The following is a 17,835-nucleotide window of genomic DNA, read 5'->3' as shown; positions in this document are numbered from 1 at the left end:
GCTGACCGAATAAATATTGTTTTAAATATGGTAATTTTAAAAATAATACGTCATACTAGCGCCACTATTTTTTTAAAAAAAATATGTTAATATGATGAACTTTTTTAGCTTTAGTTCTGCACTGTAACGAACGTAGTCAATACAAACATAATTCACGTTAACCCACAACTACAACTCCTGAGTTTTACCTACCGAATTCGTCATGCATCGCACGGGTAAATCACTAGCTAGCATACTAATTAGAACGTGAAGTTCTATTATATTCCTAAACACAAATACGCCAAATAATTTAGTGAGAAATGTGTAATGACAATAATGCCATATTTAAAACAATATTTATTCGACCGGTAAAACTGGGCATTGTGTGTTTGTGTTACATCAGCGAGTTGACGCGTATTAGGTGGGTATTGATTACGTTAGTAAATGTACCTTAATAAAACCCAAAATATAAATTTGTTAAATTAACATATAAAAAGATTAACATACAAAAAAAATATCTAAAACGATGTTTATTTGGTAGGGAAAATCAGGCGTTGTTAAAATCCGAGCATTGAAGCCTGTGCATTGGTAAACCCAAACATTATGTCGGCGAGTTGACGCAAATTCCGTTAACTTTTAACGGAAGTTAACATTAGTACATAACATTGTTACAAAAATAAAATCTTAGTACTCAAATTTGCAACTTTTAAATCTTAGTATCCCATCTTGTTATTTTAGAAAAACGTGAAAGACTAAGTTTATAATTGTGTATTCAAGCATGTGTGTTTGGGTAATACATACAAATTCGTTCGGAAAAATAAAGATAGATTAAAAAGAAAAAGAAAGAACGAAAAAAAGCATGTGAGTTTTTGTCAGTCATATAGACCGATTCGGTTACATGGTTACATCTTTTTATTTCTTCATAGAATAACTAAGCAACTTTTAATTTATCATATTATAGTTACAATAAAAATAGGTAATTGATTTATTAGGCCATGGTTATGTATATACATCGCATGCCTCTTGTCTCGTAGCCCCGTGGGTAGCGTATGATTTTCTCGTAACTCCATAGGTGCCACGTCAAGGTTCCGACCCGCAATAGCCTTTGTTTTACATTGTGTTCACTAAGAGCAGTGTTTCAACCATACATGAGGACACATCAGTAGAGCCGCACACCGTAGCGATGTGTTCCCTAACAGCACCATTCTTCCGCGTATCGCATACGACGAATTATACCCTGTGCTTTTACCTCGTGGTTTTAAAAGTCGGACTATCCATTAAACTCATTTCCAATCAATTCATGAAGTAGTATAAAATATGATGGTATTAGATTATAAGGGTTAAAACTTTTCAAACAAGTAAAATATAATACTAAATCTTTTATCTAAAGCAGTGATATTTATGTGTAAAAGTTATTAGTTAAAAAATACACATACATATACAATTAGAATTATTATGTGTTCGTCCTTGGTGTAGCATAATCTTGCAGTCTGATTTGTAGGGGAAATATGTGGTGACATGTATACTAACAATAAATGATTAGAAACATGACATGAACTAAACATAAATTTTGTTAATATTACACTACGGTAAACATGAAGATTGTAAGTTTGACCAATATCACATAATAATAAGAAATTAAAAAGTAGTATTATTGCTACTTTCGAACCTTATATAAAGTCAAAACCATCTTTTATAAGATCATTTTTGGCTAAAATTTTCCACACATGTGGAAATGGTTTTTGTTATGCATATAAATTGAATATACTTACAGACATATACAATTAGAAGTAATGATGTGTTTGTCGTGAAACTTAATCTTGTTAATAGGGTTATCAATTAGGTACTTGCCTAAAAACTAATAAAACTTGTTAATAAAAAAATGTGGGGTTTGCGATTTTATTTTTATTTTTTAAATGATTAAAACTAGTAGGCTACGCTCCATCATTTCTCATTCTTTTTACGTTAAACTTAAAAAATTGTCATATAGTTATGACATATAAAGTAGTTAAACTACGTGTATTCATGTTTTATACTTGTATTAAGCGCGTCCATTCAAACCTATTAAATATAATAAAACCCGAATTAGCATCATTCTTGCGGTCTGATTTGTTGGCAAAATTTGTGGTGGTCTGCATAACATTTGATAATTTTTTTTTGGGATATTTGGATTTTAATAATCTAATATTTGGCCTATTGGCCAATATTAATCCTAACTTAATAAATTCTCTAGATTAATCCCAATTTTCACTCTACAGGCATTCACTGAGTCTTTTCTTAACATGAATTATGTTGGTTAGTATTAAGGAAAATATTTCATTTCTCCAAATTGAGTGGGACAGGCGGAAAATGTAATTTAACTTAAAAACTCACCACCACCGCCATCGGCACCCCCACCAACATCAACAACAACGTCGCGACTATCGCCACCACCACAACCGCGACCTCCTTCGTTGCCACCAGGTGGTGGTGGCGCCGGCGGCAGAGGGGTCCCCGTGTTGGTGGTGGTGGCGGTGGCGGTGTCCACAACGGCGGTCGTGGGGGAGGTGGTGGTGTCCACGACGGCGACGGCGGCAGAGGTTGTCGTGTTGGTGGTGGCGGTGTCCACGACGGCGGTCGTGGTGAAGGTGGCGGTGTCCACGGCATAGGTCGTGGGGGGGTGGGGGTGGCGATGGCCGTGATGGTGAGTTTTTAAGTTAAATTACATTTTTTATTTGTCTTCCTCAACTTGGAGAAATGATATATTTTGTCCTGAAACTAACCGAAGTTGCCGTTAAAAGAAGGCTCAGTAAAGACCAATATAATAAAAATTAAAATTACACTTAGAAATTTATTAAGTTAAAATTAATAGAAGCCAATATATAAAATTTAAATTATTAAAATCCAATATTCATTTCTACGCTAACAGTAAATGACGACTAGGAACATGCCATGAACTAACAAAAATTTGTTTGACTTTATAAAGTTAGAATACATTTATAAAATAGAATCAACACAAAAAATTTGGTATGGGATTGGCAAACCCGAAGATAACAAGTTTGACAAATATATCTTTTTAATATTTCAAATCTAATCGACTATTTAATCAATTGAAAGTAATGAAAGTAGCAAAAAAGGAAGTTGCCATGGTGGTATTGTTGAATTGTTGTAAGTAGCATGTCCTGAGTTCAAACCTTCAATAGGAGGTTTTTTTTATTGGATTTAAAAAAAATAGATTTCATACTAAATCAAGAAATGATTTAGCAAGGTGAGTTTGATGTTTCGGTTTTTAAATTGCTTTAAATACGTTATTTTGATGAATTATTTTTTGGGTTTAGTTTTGTTATAATATATAACGTAGCCGATACCAATCGAATTCACGCCAACTTACAAAAACGACAACCAGGTATTACAAACACTGATCATCCCTGCAACACGTCAGGTAACAACCTACGCACACAACAATACGAAATAAACAAATTAGTATTGTTACTACTTTCAAACCTTATATAAAAAGTCGTTTTTTATAAGATTAAAAACTTGCTTAAAATCATAGAAATTGGTTTTTATTGTGTTTTAAATTGAAACATTCACTATCCATTTTTTTCACCCTTTGCTCATGACACTAATTGGTGGAGGTAAGATCATATAACTTATATACGACATTTAATTACTAATTTAATTTTTTATTTATTATATTATTATTGCCTACTAACTAATAATCAATGGGCTCGAGGTTTTGTGGAGATAACCCCTAACAAGGTTTGGACTACTAAGGTTAGAGTTTCATGATGGTGGTCATGGAGCTCTCTATATAAGGGGTTTTCACTTCTCATTTTAAGAGGCTCTGGACCTCTTACCATACCTTTTGTGTCTGTGAAAAAAGAGGAAATTATCGATAATCACCTCCACTTCCCCACTCTTCCATGATAGATCTCGAGCAAAAGAAGAAGATGAAGGTGTGGCTTCGTTCATCATGAAGACAGGAGAACATTCATTCAATCCGACGTAGGTTGAATCCATGTCTCTTCACTCTTAGATACTCTAAGTCCCAAAACAGGGATCTTTCAATGTGATATCAATAAACTCATTGTTAGGCGGAAACTAACAACGAATTCATTCAAGACGAACAATAATAAACACAAATCAACAAACGATGGACTTCAAAACACACGTTATATTAACGTCGGTGCTAAAGCCCTTAACGAGGATTACAAGATGAATGGAGATACGTGACAATGTAACCCTACACCACACACGTCGTTCTCTAATGATCGACCCACCTAGTTACCTAGTTACAATGAATATATATAGCACCATACATACTACGGCCCAAGCCCAACTAAAAGCCCACCGAAAACATATGTTACACAAACATATGTTACATATGTTTTCGGTGTTTCATTAAACCAAAACCCAAGCCCAATTATATTAAGTATAAACCATAAAGTCTAGCCCAACAATCTCCCTCTTGGTTTATAACTTGATCTTCATCCGTGCTCCATCACTTCGGCATCTGCCTCTCTGTAAGCACCTTCCCATAAACCTGTACGAATGATTGATCCCACCATACCTGTATACTCTTTAGCAACTAGCTCATAAAGTGGTTCAATCATAATTTGAAAGCCACTAAGAGTCTTGATGTCTTTTTTCTTCAAACCTGAGAAGGTCTCGTGGATCAACGATACGGTACTGACCCTTCCTTAGCCGTATAATCATTGTAGCAGTCTCACCATCATAAGTCCAAAACTTCATTTCATCAAGAGCACATTCAAGAAATCTCTTGGTGATCAGAATAGACTTCACTTTGGCAGTTGGAGGCCACATAACGTTCAACATCGGCTTGTTAGTATAAGGATCACGAACCCCCTTCGCTTTCTTGACAAAGGAATCAACAGTAGGCATATTGGGGAACCCTTTCTCCACCTGGATTCTCAAAAGGTTACAGAAATTAGTGGCCTTTGGATCATGATTTGGGTTGTGGAAAGGAGCCTGTATCAAATCACTTAAATCAATCTTTGTCCACGAACCAAAATCTTTCATCTTCTTATAGTACTCCATGTTCCCAGACTTACACTTGACCCACCACATCTCTTTACCGATATCATGCCACCAAGAAACAACTCCTGAACGATCACCATATTTATCAGAGAACCCCTTTTGGAGTTCCACAACAAATTAGTCCGGATAATCTGAATATACGATTCTGGTTGGAGTTTTTCATGATCAACATATTCTGTTTGATTCTTTCTATTTGTTCAGCGGTCTTAGGTGGAGCATTTAAGTATTTCTCCAGTTGCGTAGAAGTATCAATATTTGAAGCAGGACGCAAACTGGAACCGCTATCATCAGGAACACATTGCTCACCACCAATAGTTTTATCACCGCTATCATCCGCTCCCTTAAACTCATCTGTAAATCGTTCAATGAGTTTTTGCTGTAGATCAAAGTTTAGGCAGTAAGACCACCCATGCTAGCCTGAAGTTTTTGAATCTTGGAGTCTTTGTCGGTGTTGCTGGCTTCAAGCTCTTGAATACAAGCATCTTTAATCACAGAGTCTTGTTCGAGCTCAAAGACCCTGCGTAGCAAAGCATGGATATCAACGGGTTCAGGTTCTAAAGCAATCCCTTTACCCTTGGCTTGTAAGAACTTGTCTTGCATAGAAAGAATGTGTGCAATCTTTTCAGATGCACTGGAGCTTTCTTGACCAATCGGATTAGATGATCCGGAGGGTTCAGTAGTTGACTGGATATAAGCTTCAAAGTTAAACTCTTGTAGTATGTCATTATCATCTTGATCTCGAGCGTGTTGGGCTTCAATAGATAGGCCTTGTTCAGATTGAGTCTCAATAATAGGCTCAGTATGTGTCGGTTGAACGGTTTGCACAAGATCACTTTCCAGCACACCAGGTCTTGGATCTTTCTTTCGACGTTTACGTGGGATAAGATAGGTGGCTGGCTCAATTTCAACATCATCATCATCATTTGTCACAACAACTTGTTGAGGAGGTTTCAACGCAGTTGACTGGAGCTTCCCTTTGAAAGTCACGAACGCTTCAAGTTGTTCAATAGTAGGTACAAATTGTTGCACTTGGTTTTCTATCTCCAAAGGTTGAGATGGAGAACTGTCAGACTCATCAACGGATATAGTTTCAAAGGCAGTGGAATGCCTTTGAACAGGAACAACATGTTCCTCAGCAACAACAGCAGCATCAACAGCTTCAGTCTCAGCAAATTTACCAAATATTACTAGTGGATGAAGTCCCTGATAAATCACTTTAGCCCCTTTCCTTGATTTCTTCATTAATCCAAAAGTATTCAGACCCACGGCTTTTAGATCAAGCGTCTCCACATATCGATTCAACTCAGGGTAGTGAGAGTCAAAGATCATCTGCAGAAACCTCGGATACATCTGAAACATCTCTTTCTTCTTCCCTTTCAGATTCTTATCATCTCATCGAACACGAACTTTAAGTAGTTGTAATTCCAGTCCACGATCAAAGCAACAACAGCCGGCATCTGAGTGTGGCTGATCTCGTCTGAGCCCCCCTTTCTTCCTGAGACACACGTGAAGAATGTGTGAATCAGAAACCATAGGTTCTTTCATAGCCCATCCGCTGCACAATCTCTGTTATAGCTTTGGTTGAATATTCTGTAGGGTAATCAAGTTGATCACCAAACAGCAACACTTCTCGTATAATGGCCTTAGAGATTATCACCGGTCTCTTCTGTATGATAGAATCAATGGTAACCATTCCCCCGGCACCTCGTTGATTGATGGAGGCATGGTTCTAGAAGTCTGTCACCATCTTCTTGCATATTACAGGATTTTCTCGTAATGCGTGAGAAATCCTGCATGTATTCAGCCCAATAATCATCGATTTGAATTCCTTGTGAGTTGGAGGAGGATCAAACAGATATCCAGCTATATTATGCGTATCAACATACTTGAGAGGTTCTTGATCAGTCATGACTGCAACAACCGAGTCAAATTAGATACATATTAACTTATGTCCATAATCAATTATCTTTTGGATTTGAAAACATAATAATGTTATAAGGACCAAAACTTGAAATGATGAAACTATAAGTCCCCTATTTTTAATTTAGTCCAAATAAAAAATAACTTAATCTGTTAAATGAGTTTTATGTCCAAAAATATGTGCTCTCTGTCAAAATAAGGTGTTCTGTGTAAATAAATAGAATTTTCGGTCAATTACAAACGTTTTCGATCCAACATATGAATTCAAAGTTGAATAACATTCCTAGACAACCCCCATGGGTTCTTAGTTAGCATGATGAGTTCTCGGCCAAACTTGACCGAGAACCCTTGAGATTTCTGTCAATCTCAGGGCTTCTTTGGTTGACCAAGAGTTTTCGATCAACCACCCCGAGAACCCAGAAGCAAGAAACCCTTGGAATCCGTCTTGAAAACTGGGTCATCTTCCCAAACACACCAAATTCGCCATTAAACAACCCGAAACACCTTAAAAAATCATAGCATGATCTTAATATAACACAATCCCACACCATAAACATATTTCACCATTAAGAATTCACACCCAAAACATAACCCTTTTAAACCAAAACATTCATTTAGGTCCGGAGGTGTTCAACAATGTCCCGAGAACAAATCCTGACAAAAGAGTTCATATACCTTTTATGATTATTGGAAAGATGATAATAATGAAGGCAAATATGTTTTTGAGATTAAGAGAGAATATAATTTGCCGATTGAGTTTTGATGAATAATGCACAACATAATTTCAATTTGCCTTTTAAGCTTCAAAAAATATTTGGGCCATATGGACCAGGCCTCATGGGCCGAAGACCCAACCAAACACACCAGTCCCCATGGCCGAGAACACGGTTTAAATACCAAGCCTGATCTACGTTTAATAAAAACGATTTCTTAACGCATTCGTTTCGACAAGAGTAAACATGAGGTAAAACCAAGGACGTAAAATAAAATTAAAATTAAAAATTAAAAATTAATAAATAAAATTAAAATAAACATACAACCAAAATAAAAAATAGTTTTACCACCCGGCTTTTAGTTGTTATAACATATTGCATAATCCAATTTCAATTTTGTCATATGAGCAAACTTTTATGAAAAGATCTTAACATAGAATCATATTGACTAAGATGCTTTCATAATGATTCATTTTCAGCATTATTATGACATAGAGAACATGTTAATAGCAGGTATTTAGATACTTAACATGATTTTCATTGCATCAATGATATGCATTAGGTTCAATTGGGCATAAAGCTTAGATGGACATCACTTATGGACCTATGATGCCTCTTATCTCTTCTCAAGGCGTATTTGGCTTTCTCCATATCACCCCAATTTGACTCCAATCCCCTAGTGCTTGATCAAAAGGTTTTTGATTTTTACTATACAAACAAAAATTATAAGCTTTAAGGTTGAACGTTGGACTTACATGCCGTCAGGAGTTACAACCCTTCATCCAGAGTGTTTAGGACTTACTTGGATGCCCCACCCTTTAGTTCTAGTTTGACCTTTTAAGCTTTAAAATAAGTTTAATATCAATATTATATACTACTATTAAAATAATTATATACAATTTTTTTATAGCGACAAATAAATAACAAAATATTTTTGGTGATCAATACACTAACGGGTTTGTGTATGACTGGGTAATTGTTTTTCTGCCTATCATTCGGAGAGATGTATCTAGAGACATTCATAAATCATTAAAATGACTCTACACAGTAAGTTTAGATTATTTAGTTTATATCACTTCAGACATTTACGCACCATGAAAAGCTACCATACATATCAATGACTATTCAAAAGCCTTTTTAGCCTAGTAACTTCATACGTTAGACACACAAAATCAGTTTATCTATCATTTTTTAAAGGCTGGATCAAATTTTCATTTTAAAACATTTTGAACTTTTATAAAGCTTGTAAATGAATAATCATATCACTTCCCAATTAGAAAAATAACCAAAAGCCACAAAAAATTTTTAATTTTATAGAACGCACGCACACTCTTTTCGATTTTTTTAATTTATAACACATGCACACTCTTTTTGTATTTTTCTGAACCCCCACACACACACACACACAAATTTGTGCAAAAATTTAACAAAAAGAAAAACTTTTATGTACAAATTTAACCTCAAAAAGATTCAATCGTCAAAACGTATCATTTTAAGGAACCCTACAAGCACATTAAATCTGGATGTTCCGACCGGTTTTAAAAATAAGTTCGCCACATTATTATCAGTGTGAATTTGTTCAAGATGAATCAATTTCCGGTCGTAACAGTCACGAATGAAATAAATTTTTATGTCAATGCGCTTGGTTTTAGAATGTTGAACCAGATTTTTAACATTAACAGTAGCATCATCATTATCACAAAAGATAGGAGTGTCAAGAAATTCCAAACCCTAATCCAATAAATGGTGTTGCATCCAGATAACCTGTGAGCAGCACGCAGAAGCAGTAACGTACTCAGCCTCAGTAGTGGATGTGGATTGTTTCTTGCATTGCCATAAAATGAGTCGATCACCCAAGAATTGACATGCGGCAAACGTATATTTCCTGTTAATATCATCACCTCCATAACTGCTGTCAGCAAATGCATATAAATCAAAATATGAGTTTTTGAGATACCAAAGACCTATCTTCGGTTGCCCTTTTAGATAACTAAAAATACGTTTAACAACAATTAAGTGAGAAAGTTTAGTATTGGCCTAGAAACGCGTGCATTGACAGACTACAAACATGATGTCAGGACGACTGGCGGTGAGATACATCATGGATCCCATCATTGATCGATAGTACATTTGATCTACGGATTTCCCTTCAGGATCAGATGAAAGAAGAGGTCTTTCCGCCATAGGAGTTGCCGCACATTTAGAATCTTGGAAATCGAACTTCGCCAACATGTCCTTGACATATTTCCTTGATGTAACAGAATTCATGTCAAACTCTGACGAACCTGTAGCCCCAGAAATGTCGTCATCTCCCCTAACGAACTCATCTCAAACCTTTTCTTCATTACTTCCTCAAATTCAGAACACAGAGGATTACCAGTGGAACCGAAAATGATGTCATCCACATAAATATGAACCAAGATCAGATCTTTCCTAACAATTTTATGGAACAGAGGTTGATCGATGGTCCTTCGCTTATACCAATGTCCCAGCAGATGAGCCGTCAAAGTATCATACCATACCTGAGGAGCTTGATGAAGACCATAAAGGGCTTTGTCCAACTTGTATACATGAGTAGGATGTTTCGAATCAGTAAAACCCGGTGGCTAGTCCTCACGTATATCTCCTCATTTACCTCTCTATAAAGAAATGTAGTCTTAACATCCACCCGATAGACCGTGAAACCCATGTAGGAAGCATATGCCAAGAAGACTCGAATGGCCTCAAGACGAGCCACAGTAGCATACACTTCGGTGTAATCTAAACCCTCAGTCTGACGAAAACCACGAACCACAAGTCGCACCTTATTTTGAACAATAACCCCAGTATCATCTTGCTTGTTGCGAAAGACCCATCTCGTATCTAATGCCTTTTCGGGGACGGGTAACTCAACCAATCTCCAAACCTTGAGTTTCTTAAACTGATTAAACTCTTCATGCATGGCTTCCACCCAACTTGGTTCTTGCAATGCCATTTCAACGGACTTCGGTTCAATCTGAGAAATAAAACAAGAATATAGACAGCTGTTGATGGGTCATGTCTAACTTCTGGTTGAGACTCCGGTTTCAACGGGACCTATGTCATTCTCGATTGGATGATCTCGTTGAATTCTTGTTGGAATAGAGTGATCGGGAACGAAACTGGTAGCTGGTAAATTTGTTGGATCCTCAAAAGGTTCAGAGAGAGGGTTCCTTCATCCAGATGCCGAGGTACCGTGCGAGTATGAGGTACTAGCAATGTATCCGTTTAGTATGACATCTGGAAATAGAGTACTACCAAATATTTGACGAACGGTACTCTCCCATTGTGATGACGAAACATCAGCCGCATGTGTCTTAGTTGTATTCAATTCACATTCTTCAGGAGATTTTTGTGTAGAATCTGTCTCAGTAACATGTTCTTGTGGACTTGAAGAGGAATGCTGAGCAATATCAAACAATTCTGACGGATCTATACCTAGTACCGGAGGTTTTTGAAAACCAATAGAGATGTCTTCCTCTTCATCAACATCATTCGAAATCCCTGCACCTGAGTTTCCTCAACAACTGGAAACACATTAAACGGCTTAAACATTTCATTACAATCAAATAATCAGTCATGACCGACACGAGCATCAGTTTCATTCTCCTCTAGCCAATGCATATCATAAGATTTCACAATATGCTTCGTTGCCTTGTTATAAACTCTGTAGGCAATGCGACCAGCATACCCAACGAAGTAGCAATCATCATCTTTAGCTCCAAACTTTGGAGTTGAAGCGAGATTCAGCAGAGTGCATGGAAATCCAAAGGCACGAAAGTGTGCTAAAGTGGGCTTGTGGCTATAGACAATCTCATAAGGAGTCTTCATCTGTGTTTTGTTGATCAACACCCGATTTTGAACATAGCACGTTGTGTTGACTGCTTCAGCCCAGAAGAACAGAGGTAGCTTCGAGTCGCACAACATGGTTCTTGCGGCTTCAATTAAAGTTCTATTCATTCTCTCAGCTACACCATTTTTTTGTAGTGTACGAGATGAGCTGTATTGTCTGAGCACTCCTTTTCCGACACAAAAGTGATTCAACGTTGAATTTTTGAACTCTGTGCCATTATCACATCGAATCCCTTTTAGCTTCAAATTGAGTTGATTCTCCATTAGCACCACAAAGCGCTTTATCAGTTCTGCAGTTTCACTCTTATTTAACAAGAAAAACACCCAAGTAAAGCGTGAGTAGTCATCAGTAATAACCAGACAACATGAACTGCGAGAGATACTCCATACATGAGCAGGACCAAACAAATCCATATGAAGCAATTGAAAAACTAAGGAGATGGTATTGACCAGTTTTGGCTTGTGAGATTTACGATGATGTTTGCCTAGAGCACAAGCTACGCATTTCTCAATTGTTACAAAATATTTAACTGGAAAACCACGGACAATGTTGACGGTTTAGAGTTTTAACATTTGCATGACCAAGACGACGATACCAAAGCATGACATTAAGTTCCGACACTTTTGAAAATAAGCATGTAATTTCATCTGGAACATTTTTATTCATGTCGATAACGTATGCGTTATCTTTTCTTTGTGATCGAACAAGAACCTAATCTTCTGGTATGATGATACCAGGTTTTAAAATCAGACATTCTTCATTTGTAAAATGTGTTGAAAAACCCTTGTCTCATGTCTGCAAGACACTGAGCAGACTGTGTTTCAACTCTGGAACAAAATTGACATTTTCGAACTTAAGAACACCATTACTTACAGTACCCTTCTGTGTGAACTTCCCTTTTTCTCCTCCCGCAAAGGAAACATACCCTCCATTAAATATTTGAATGCCATGCATTTGAGAGATGTCTCCTGTCATGTGCCTGGAACAACCACTATCAACATACCAAGGTATGATGATATACCTCCATAGATGTTCCTGCACCATGAGCGAGATTAATTAGTATTTGGTACCAAGTCCATAGTAATGTTGGGTACTATTGATTCATCTAGTTACGGGTTGCCATGACATGTATTCCTGATTATTTAAGACCGAACTGGAAGGTTTTGGTAACTTGGACACCGAAGATTTAGGCAACCATTTATAGTCAAGTTTTAAAATTTAGTGACTAACATAAACGGTTGAATTTGTCTCTGGTTTGCGGACGGCAGTCACGTTGGATTTTGGTTTCCATATCGATTTCGATCTAGAGGCCGGATTTGGTCTCGGGACCGGAATCGATTTTCCATCACGCTTTTGAAACATGGCAGGCTTAGTCTAATGGGATTTCAACCTGTCAGCCTTGTTTCGTTTCCAATCACTATAAGAGGGATTTACCTTGTAGTACCTTGATTTATTTGAATTAAATTTATTAAAGGTATTTCGAGGCGTATTCCTCTGGTTATGTCCATAATATGGGACATCAGGACGGTGCAGATAATTTCTAGCAATGTGACCAGGTTTGCTACAATTAAAACATGTTTGTCTTTTAATGTAAAAATCGTCATGGCCAACTCCTGGTTTTGACTTTTTATGTGAGCCAGTTTGCCCCGCTTTGACCTGAGCATTTGATTTATTACACTTATGCACACATGAACTTCCTTCTTTAAAAAACTTAGGTGACAAATGTTTATGCAAACTTTTATTTTTATCAATTTTTATTTAAAACCACACCACAATTTTTAAAAGTCTTAGAAGGTTCAATCACACAATTGTCTTTGCTCTTAAAAACAGAGCTCACACAAACATCAGTAGCAACATAATCAAAAGCATGCAAATTTAAAGAAGCTGTAGACTTAAAGTCTTTATTAGTTAAAAGAAATGAATCTTCCTCCTCATCAGTCCAATCCTCTATAATTACTTCATCTGCACGTGAAGTAAACGCATTAGTATCGTTCACTCTCAAGGTTGGTTTAGTAGATTTGACTGAACCATGACCAATTTTACCATTTGCACTCAGCTTGTCGTACTGCATGAACGGTTCCCTTCCTTCCTCTTCTTTAGAAAGATGAAGCCTAGTGTAATTGTCATTATATGGAGGAGGAACCACGATGTACCCAATACCCTCACCCTTGTTCTCTTTCCATTTTAATTGTTTTTCAATCACATATTCAACAACAACACTAGAAACATCGAATTTCTTAAACTTGAATTCAACGTTTTCAAATTTATTAGTTAATTTTGCAATCTCCAACTTAGAGGCGTCTAACTCGGCAGTTAGTTCGGCAATTTTCTATTTTGCGTCTAAGAGGTGACAACATTTTACGCTAAAATCTTTTGAAGTTTAGAGAAATCTTTTGTTGTGCTTCTAGTTTATCTTTTAAAGATTTTTTAAGTTTCTAAAGGGTGAGATTTTCCTATTTTATACTCCCCATTTCTCTAATCAGATTACTATTGTGAACTCTATACAGATCTACCTTACTAATGCAATATTGAGAACACAATTTAGAACTTACCTCAAATGAGCTAGGAGAAGTAGAAGCCATGAAAGCAAACTGAAGATCCTTTACTAGGTCCTCTGCATCGTTCTCTTCTTCAGCAGCATCGATCTGAGCAAGATTCGCAGTCTGATTGTTTATGTTAAGTGCTGCCATCTAGTCAATCCAATCAAACTGCTGAACCACCAATCCCTGCTCATTCTCTCTAGCACCAGCTGCGTTTTCTTCTCTAGCACCACTTACTGGAACCAATGCCCTTTCCCTGTTTCCCTCCTTGGCTGGATTCGTGCATTCACGAGCGAAGTGACCCAGCTCGTGACAGTTATAACACCTCAGAGTGTCTTTATTGAATCCCACTTTCTTCTTAGCTGGCAAATTCCAGTAGTTTATGTCTGTTCTCTTGGTAAAATTCTTTGCTCTAAACACAGCCATGGCTATTTTCCAAGAAATATTCATTTCCTCTGCATCATCAGGATAGATTTAATCCAGCTCTTCCTATGACTGGATGAACCAAATCTCCAGCAAGAAAAGCATTATAGCAGTTCATGAAACCTGTCATTGAGGCAATGTTTTCTTGAGTCTCCTTTGAAATAACAGGAACTTGAGTGGGAGATTGATTGGAAGACCCGACAGCTGATTAAGGCTTAGTTGCTGGAGCAGGTTGTTGAAAGAACATAGGAGTATGTTGTGGTGGTGGCTGAGTAAATTGACCTTGAGAGGACCTAAACATAGAGAAGTTGTTATGAACTTGCTGTTGCTGAGCATATTGACCTTGAGATAACTTAAACATAGAAAATTTGTCTTGTGATATGAGAACATTATTAGAAGAAACACTATAGCCAGCCACATTGTAGGAATTAGCATGATTAATGACACGTTGCTTATCATCCGTGTCACATGACTTAATGATTGCCATCACCTCTAACAAAGTTAATCTGGCTAGGTCCTTTGTCTTTTTTACCACTGCAGCATTCATGTCCCAGCTCTATGGCAAAGAGTTGACCAACTTGTTATTGTCTCAATAAGTGTCAGATTAATGTTTGCAGTTCACATTTCAGTGACCAAAGCAACAAATCTTTGAAGATGTGTCTCCAAGGACTCTCCCAGAACGTGATTGAACATGTTAAAGTTTTGTCACAACAGATCCTGTCGACTCCTTCTCATATCCTCATTTCCCTCATACACCTCAATAAGGGATTCCCATAAAGCTTTTGCAGACTGTAGCTCGCTGAATCCTTGAGCGATTTCAGGTGAAAGTGCCATTGTTAATGTGGCAAGAGCCATTTCATCTTCCTCAATCTTTTCAAATCCGCTTCGCAATACAGTTCAACTGTCACACCCCAACCTATGGCGGAAATGTCGGGGGCGTGAACTGATTGTCCACATCTCTCAAGGTGTTGTCATGCAATAATTTAAAATTATAATATCTATTATTCAAATTTAAATAGCACAACAATTTCAAATAATCATAGTACATAAAATTCATAAATAAACAGTAACATAAACATCCAAACTTAAATTCTTGTATCTTCTTCTCTAACATGCATCCTAAGTTACTTCAAACAATCTTGATAATCATAACATGCGGTAACCTGCATATGCGCCAAAAATACAATAGGTTTTGTCAACACAATGTTGAGTGAGTAAAACACTAGATTTTCATGATTATATAATAATAAATAAGAGAGCAGAATGTGTCAAGTGAGATAAGCAATTTAACCATAGCATATAAACAATCAATAAAACCATAAAGAAAGGGCTAAACCATTGCCATGCGAATGGGCATTGGTTACGAAAAAAATGAGTTGTCGATAAGCACGATGCCAGATAAACTGGAAGATGGCTATTACGACTGTCGTATGATCATACTATTATGAGATTACGTTGGACCTCTCCGAATGCGCTTCACATAAAGCATAAAAGCACATAACAAGTAAGGTATAAATTGTTAAACACAAGTGACAACAGTTGCAAGTTGAGTAATATATAGTAATAAAATAAATAGAACACATATGTCCTCAAAACGGTTAAAAATGAGTTAAAAGGGGGAGTGAGATACTCACCTGATCGAATGAACGAAATATAAGTGATGATGTGAGAAAGATAAATCCTTCGGGATATACATCAAGGATTTCTAGTTAGATATAATATAAATTCATTATTGGAGTTAAGCATTTTGATTAGAATGTTTATTAATCGAACGGTTGATTTCTATTATTAATATTATTGCAAACCTTTATTATAATTTTAAAGAATTATTTATTTTATTGTTTTATAGAATCACCATTACACATACTTGATAAAATCATATAACTAGACTTATAAATACATAATTTAAATAAATAAGTTTTATATAAAATATACTTATAATTGTTTGAGTAAATAAAATACTAATATATAAATAAATAGGTAACCATATTAATAATGTGTAATTAATTGAATATAATATGTAGTAATATATAAATGAACTAGTTTGATCCTCCCGTGTTACGGGAGTTTATTCAAAGTTTTGTTTTTAATCGTTTTGCTATTTTATGATGATTATTTTATTTTTTAACGTAGTTTTGTTTTAATTTAGTACATATATATTAGTTTGTTATTATATTTTTAACGTTTGGTTTTTATCAGTTGAGATGTTTAGATTTTTTAATTTTTTAACGAACAAACATTAACGAACACGAGCATGTTGATTTTTTTAAATGTACAAACATGAACACAAATATTAGTCTAATGAATAAAGAGGCGTTGATTTAGTTGACGATGATGGGTAGTATTGGAAGTTAACCGACGATGGAGATGATAGACCAGCAATGAATAACATGTAAAGCAAATAAATTAAATTAGGGTTTGATAATGAAAGTGTTTAGCAATAAATGAGATCTTATAACCCATTTGAGGGCTGTTAGAGTTTGGTAAGACACATAACCCGTGAATATTATTCTTTGATAACAAAGGGGTTATTTCACAAATAAATGAGATGTTATAACCCGTTTAAGGGTTATCGGGTTTGGTGAGACCCATGACCCGTGAAAATTATTGTTTGTTTATGAAATAGTTTTACAATTAAATGAGATGTTATAACCCACTTAAAGACTATCCGGGTTTGATGAGACCCATACCCGCGAATTTGGGTCAAATGCATGAACAACCTCCATTTATAAATCAAGCAATCTGGTGGCTCTAGAGAATGGGGGGAACAACCTGAGAGCGACACCAAGATTTTATGGTAGGCAATTATATAGATAGTTAGATATTTTGTTTTAAATCTTTTAAATAACAATCTGTTTGATACGTTTAGTATTTATATAATATATATAATAATTATAAGTTTATAAACATATTTATAAAGACGTTAAATGACGAGAAAACACCAATATTGGTGTCGGATTTTAATAAAGTAACGTTAAATTAATATTATAAAAAATATATACTTATAATACATATATATATATATATATAAACATATATGTATATGTAAACGAAAGCTTTTACGAGTTTTGACAAGAAACACAAACTCCAAGATGTCGGTTTGAATAAACTAACATTTATTTAATAATTAATATTAATTATAACAAATTAATTAATCCTTCAAACAATTAAAAAAAGAAAAGCAAAATAGAAACCCAAAATTGGGCTGGCCAGGGCTTGAACATGCGCTGCTGGCCGGCTCAGCGCCTGAATACAAGCACACCAGATGACCAACAGGACTGCGATGTAAGATGGTACTCAAATGCAAAGGATAATTTAAATACAGAAACCCATTTACCCCAAAAACTGA

General features: G+C 35.9%; 1 protein-coding gene across 1 annotated transcript; it reads right to left on the bottom strand.

Annotated features, from left to right (window-relative positions):
* Positions 1 to 3,761: 3,761 nt before the first annotated feature.
* LOC143577820 (uncharacterized) lies at positions 3,762 to 7,964 on the bottom strand. The gene is made up of 2 exons (XM_077061548.1): positions 4,329 to 7,964; positions 3,762 to 4,283 (listed from the first exon to the last, which is right to left on the bottom strand). The coding sequence occupies exon 1, from the start codon at positions 6,376 to 6,378 to the stop codon at positions 5,410 to 5,412; it is 969 nt and encodes a 322-aa protein (XP_076917663.1). The 5' UTR covers positions 6,379 to 7,964; the 3' UTR covers positions 3,762 to 4,283; positions 4,329 to 5,409.
* Positions 7,965 to 17,835: the final 9,871 nt, after the last annotated feature.

This window comes from Bidens hawaiensis, unplaced genomic scaffold, assembly GCF_021521415.1.
Source record: "Bidens hawaiensis isolate Kalapana, Puna unplaced genomic scaffold, B.hawaiensis_p1.1 tig00028818_1, whole genome shotgun sequence".
NCBI lineage: Eukaryota > Viridiplantae > Streptophyta > Magnoliopsida > Asterales > Asteraceae > Bidens > Bidens hawaiensis.
This window is presented reverse-complemented; position numbering and strand designations above follow the sequence as displayed.

Bases quoted from the DNA above. Each gene is read 5' to 3' on its own strand.
- LOC143577820 (XM_077061548.1), bottom strand. From the start codon at position 6,378: ATGTTTCAGATGTATCCGAGGTTTCTGCAGATGATCTTTGACTCTCAC.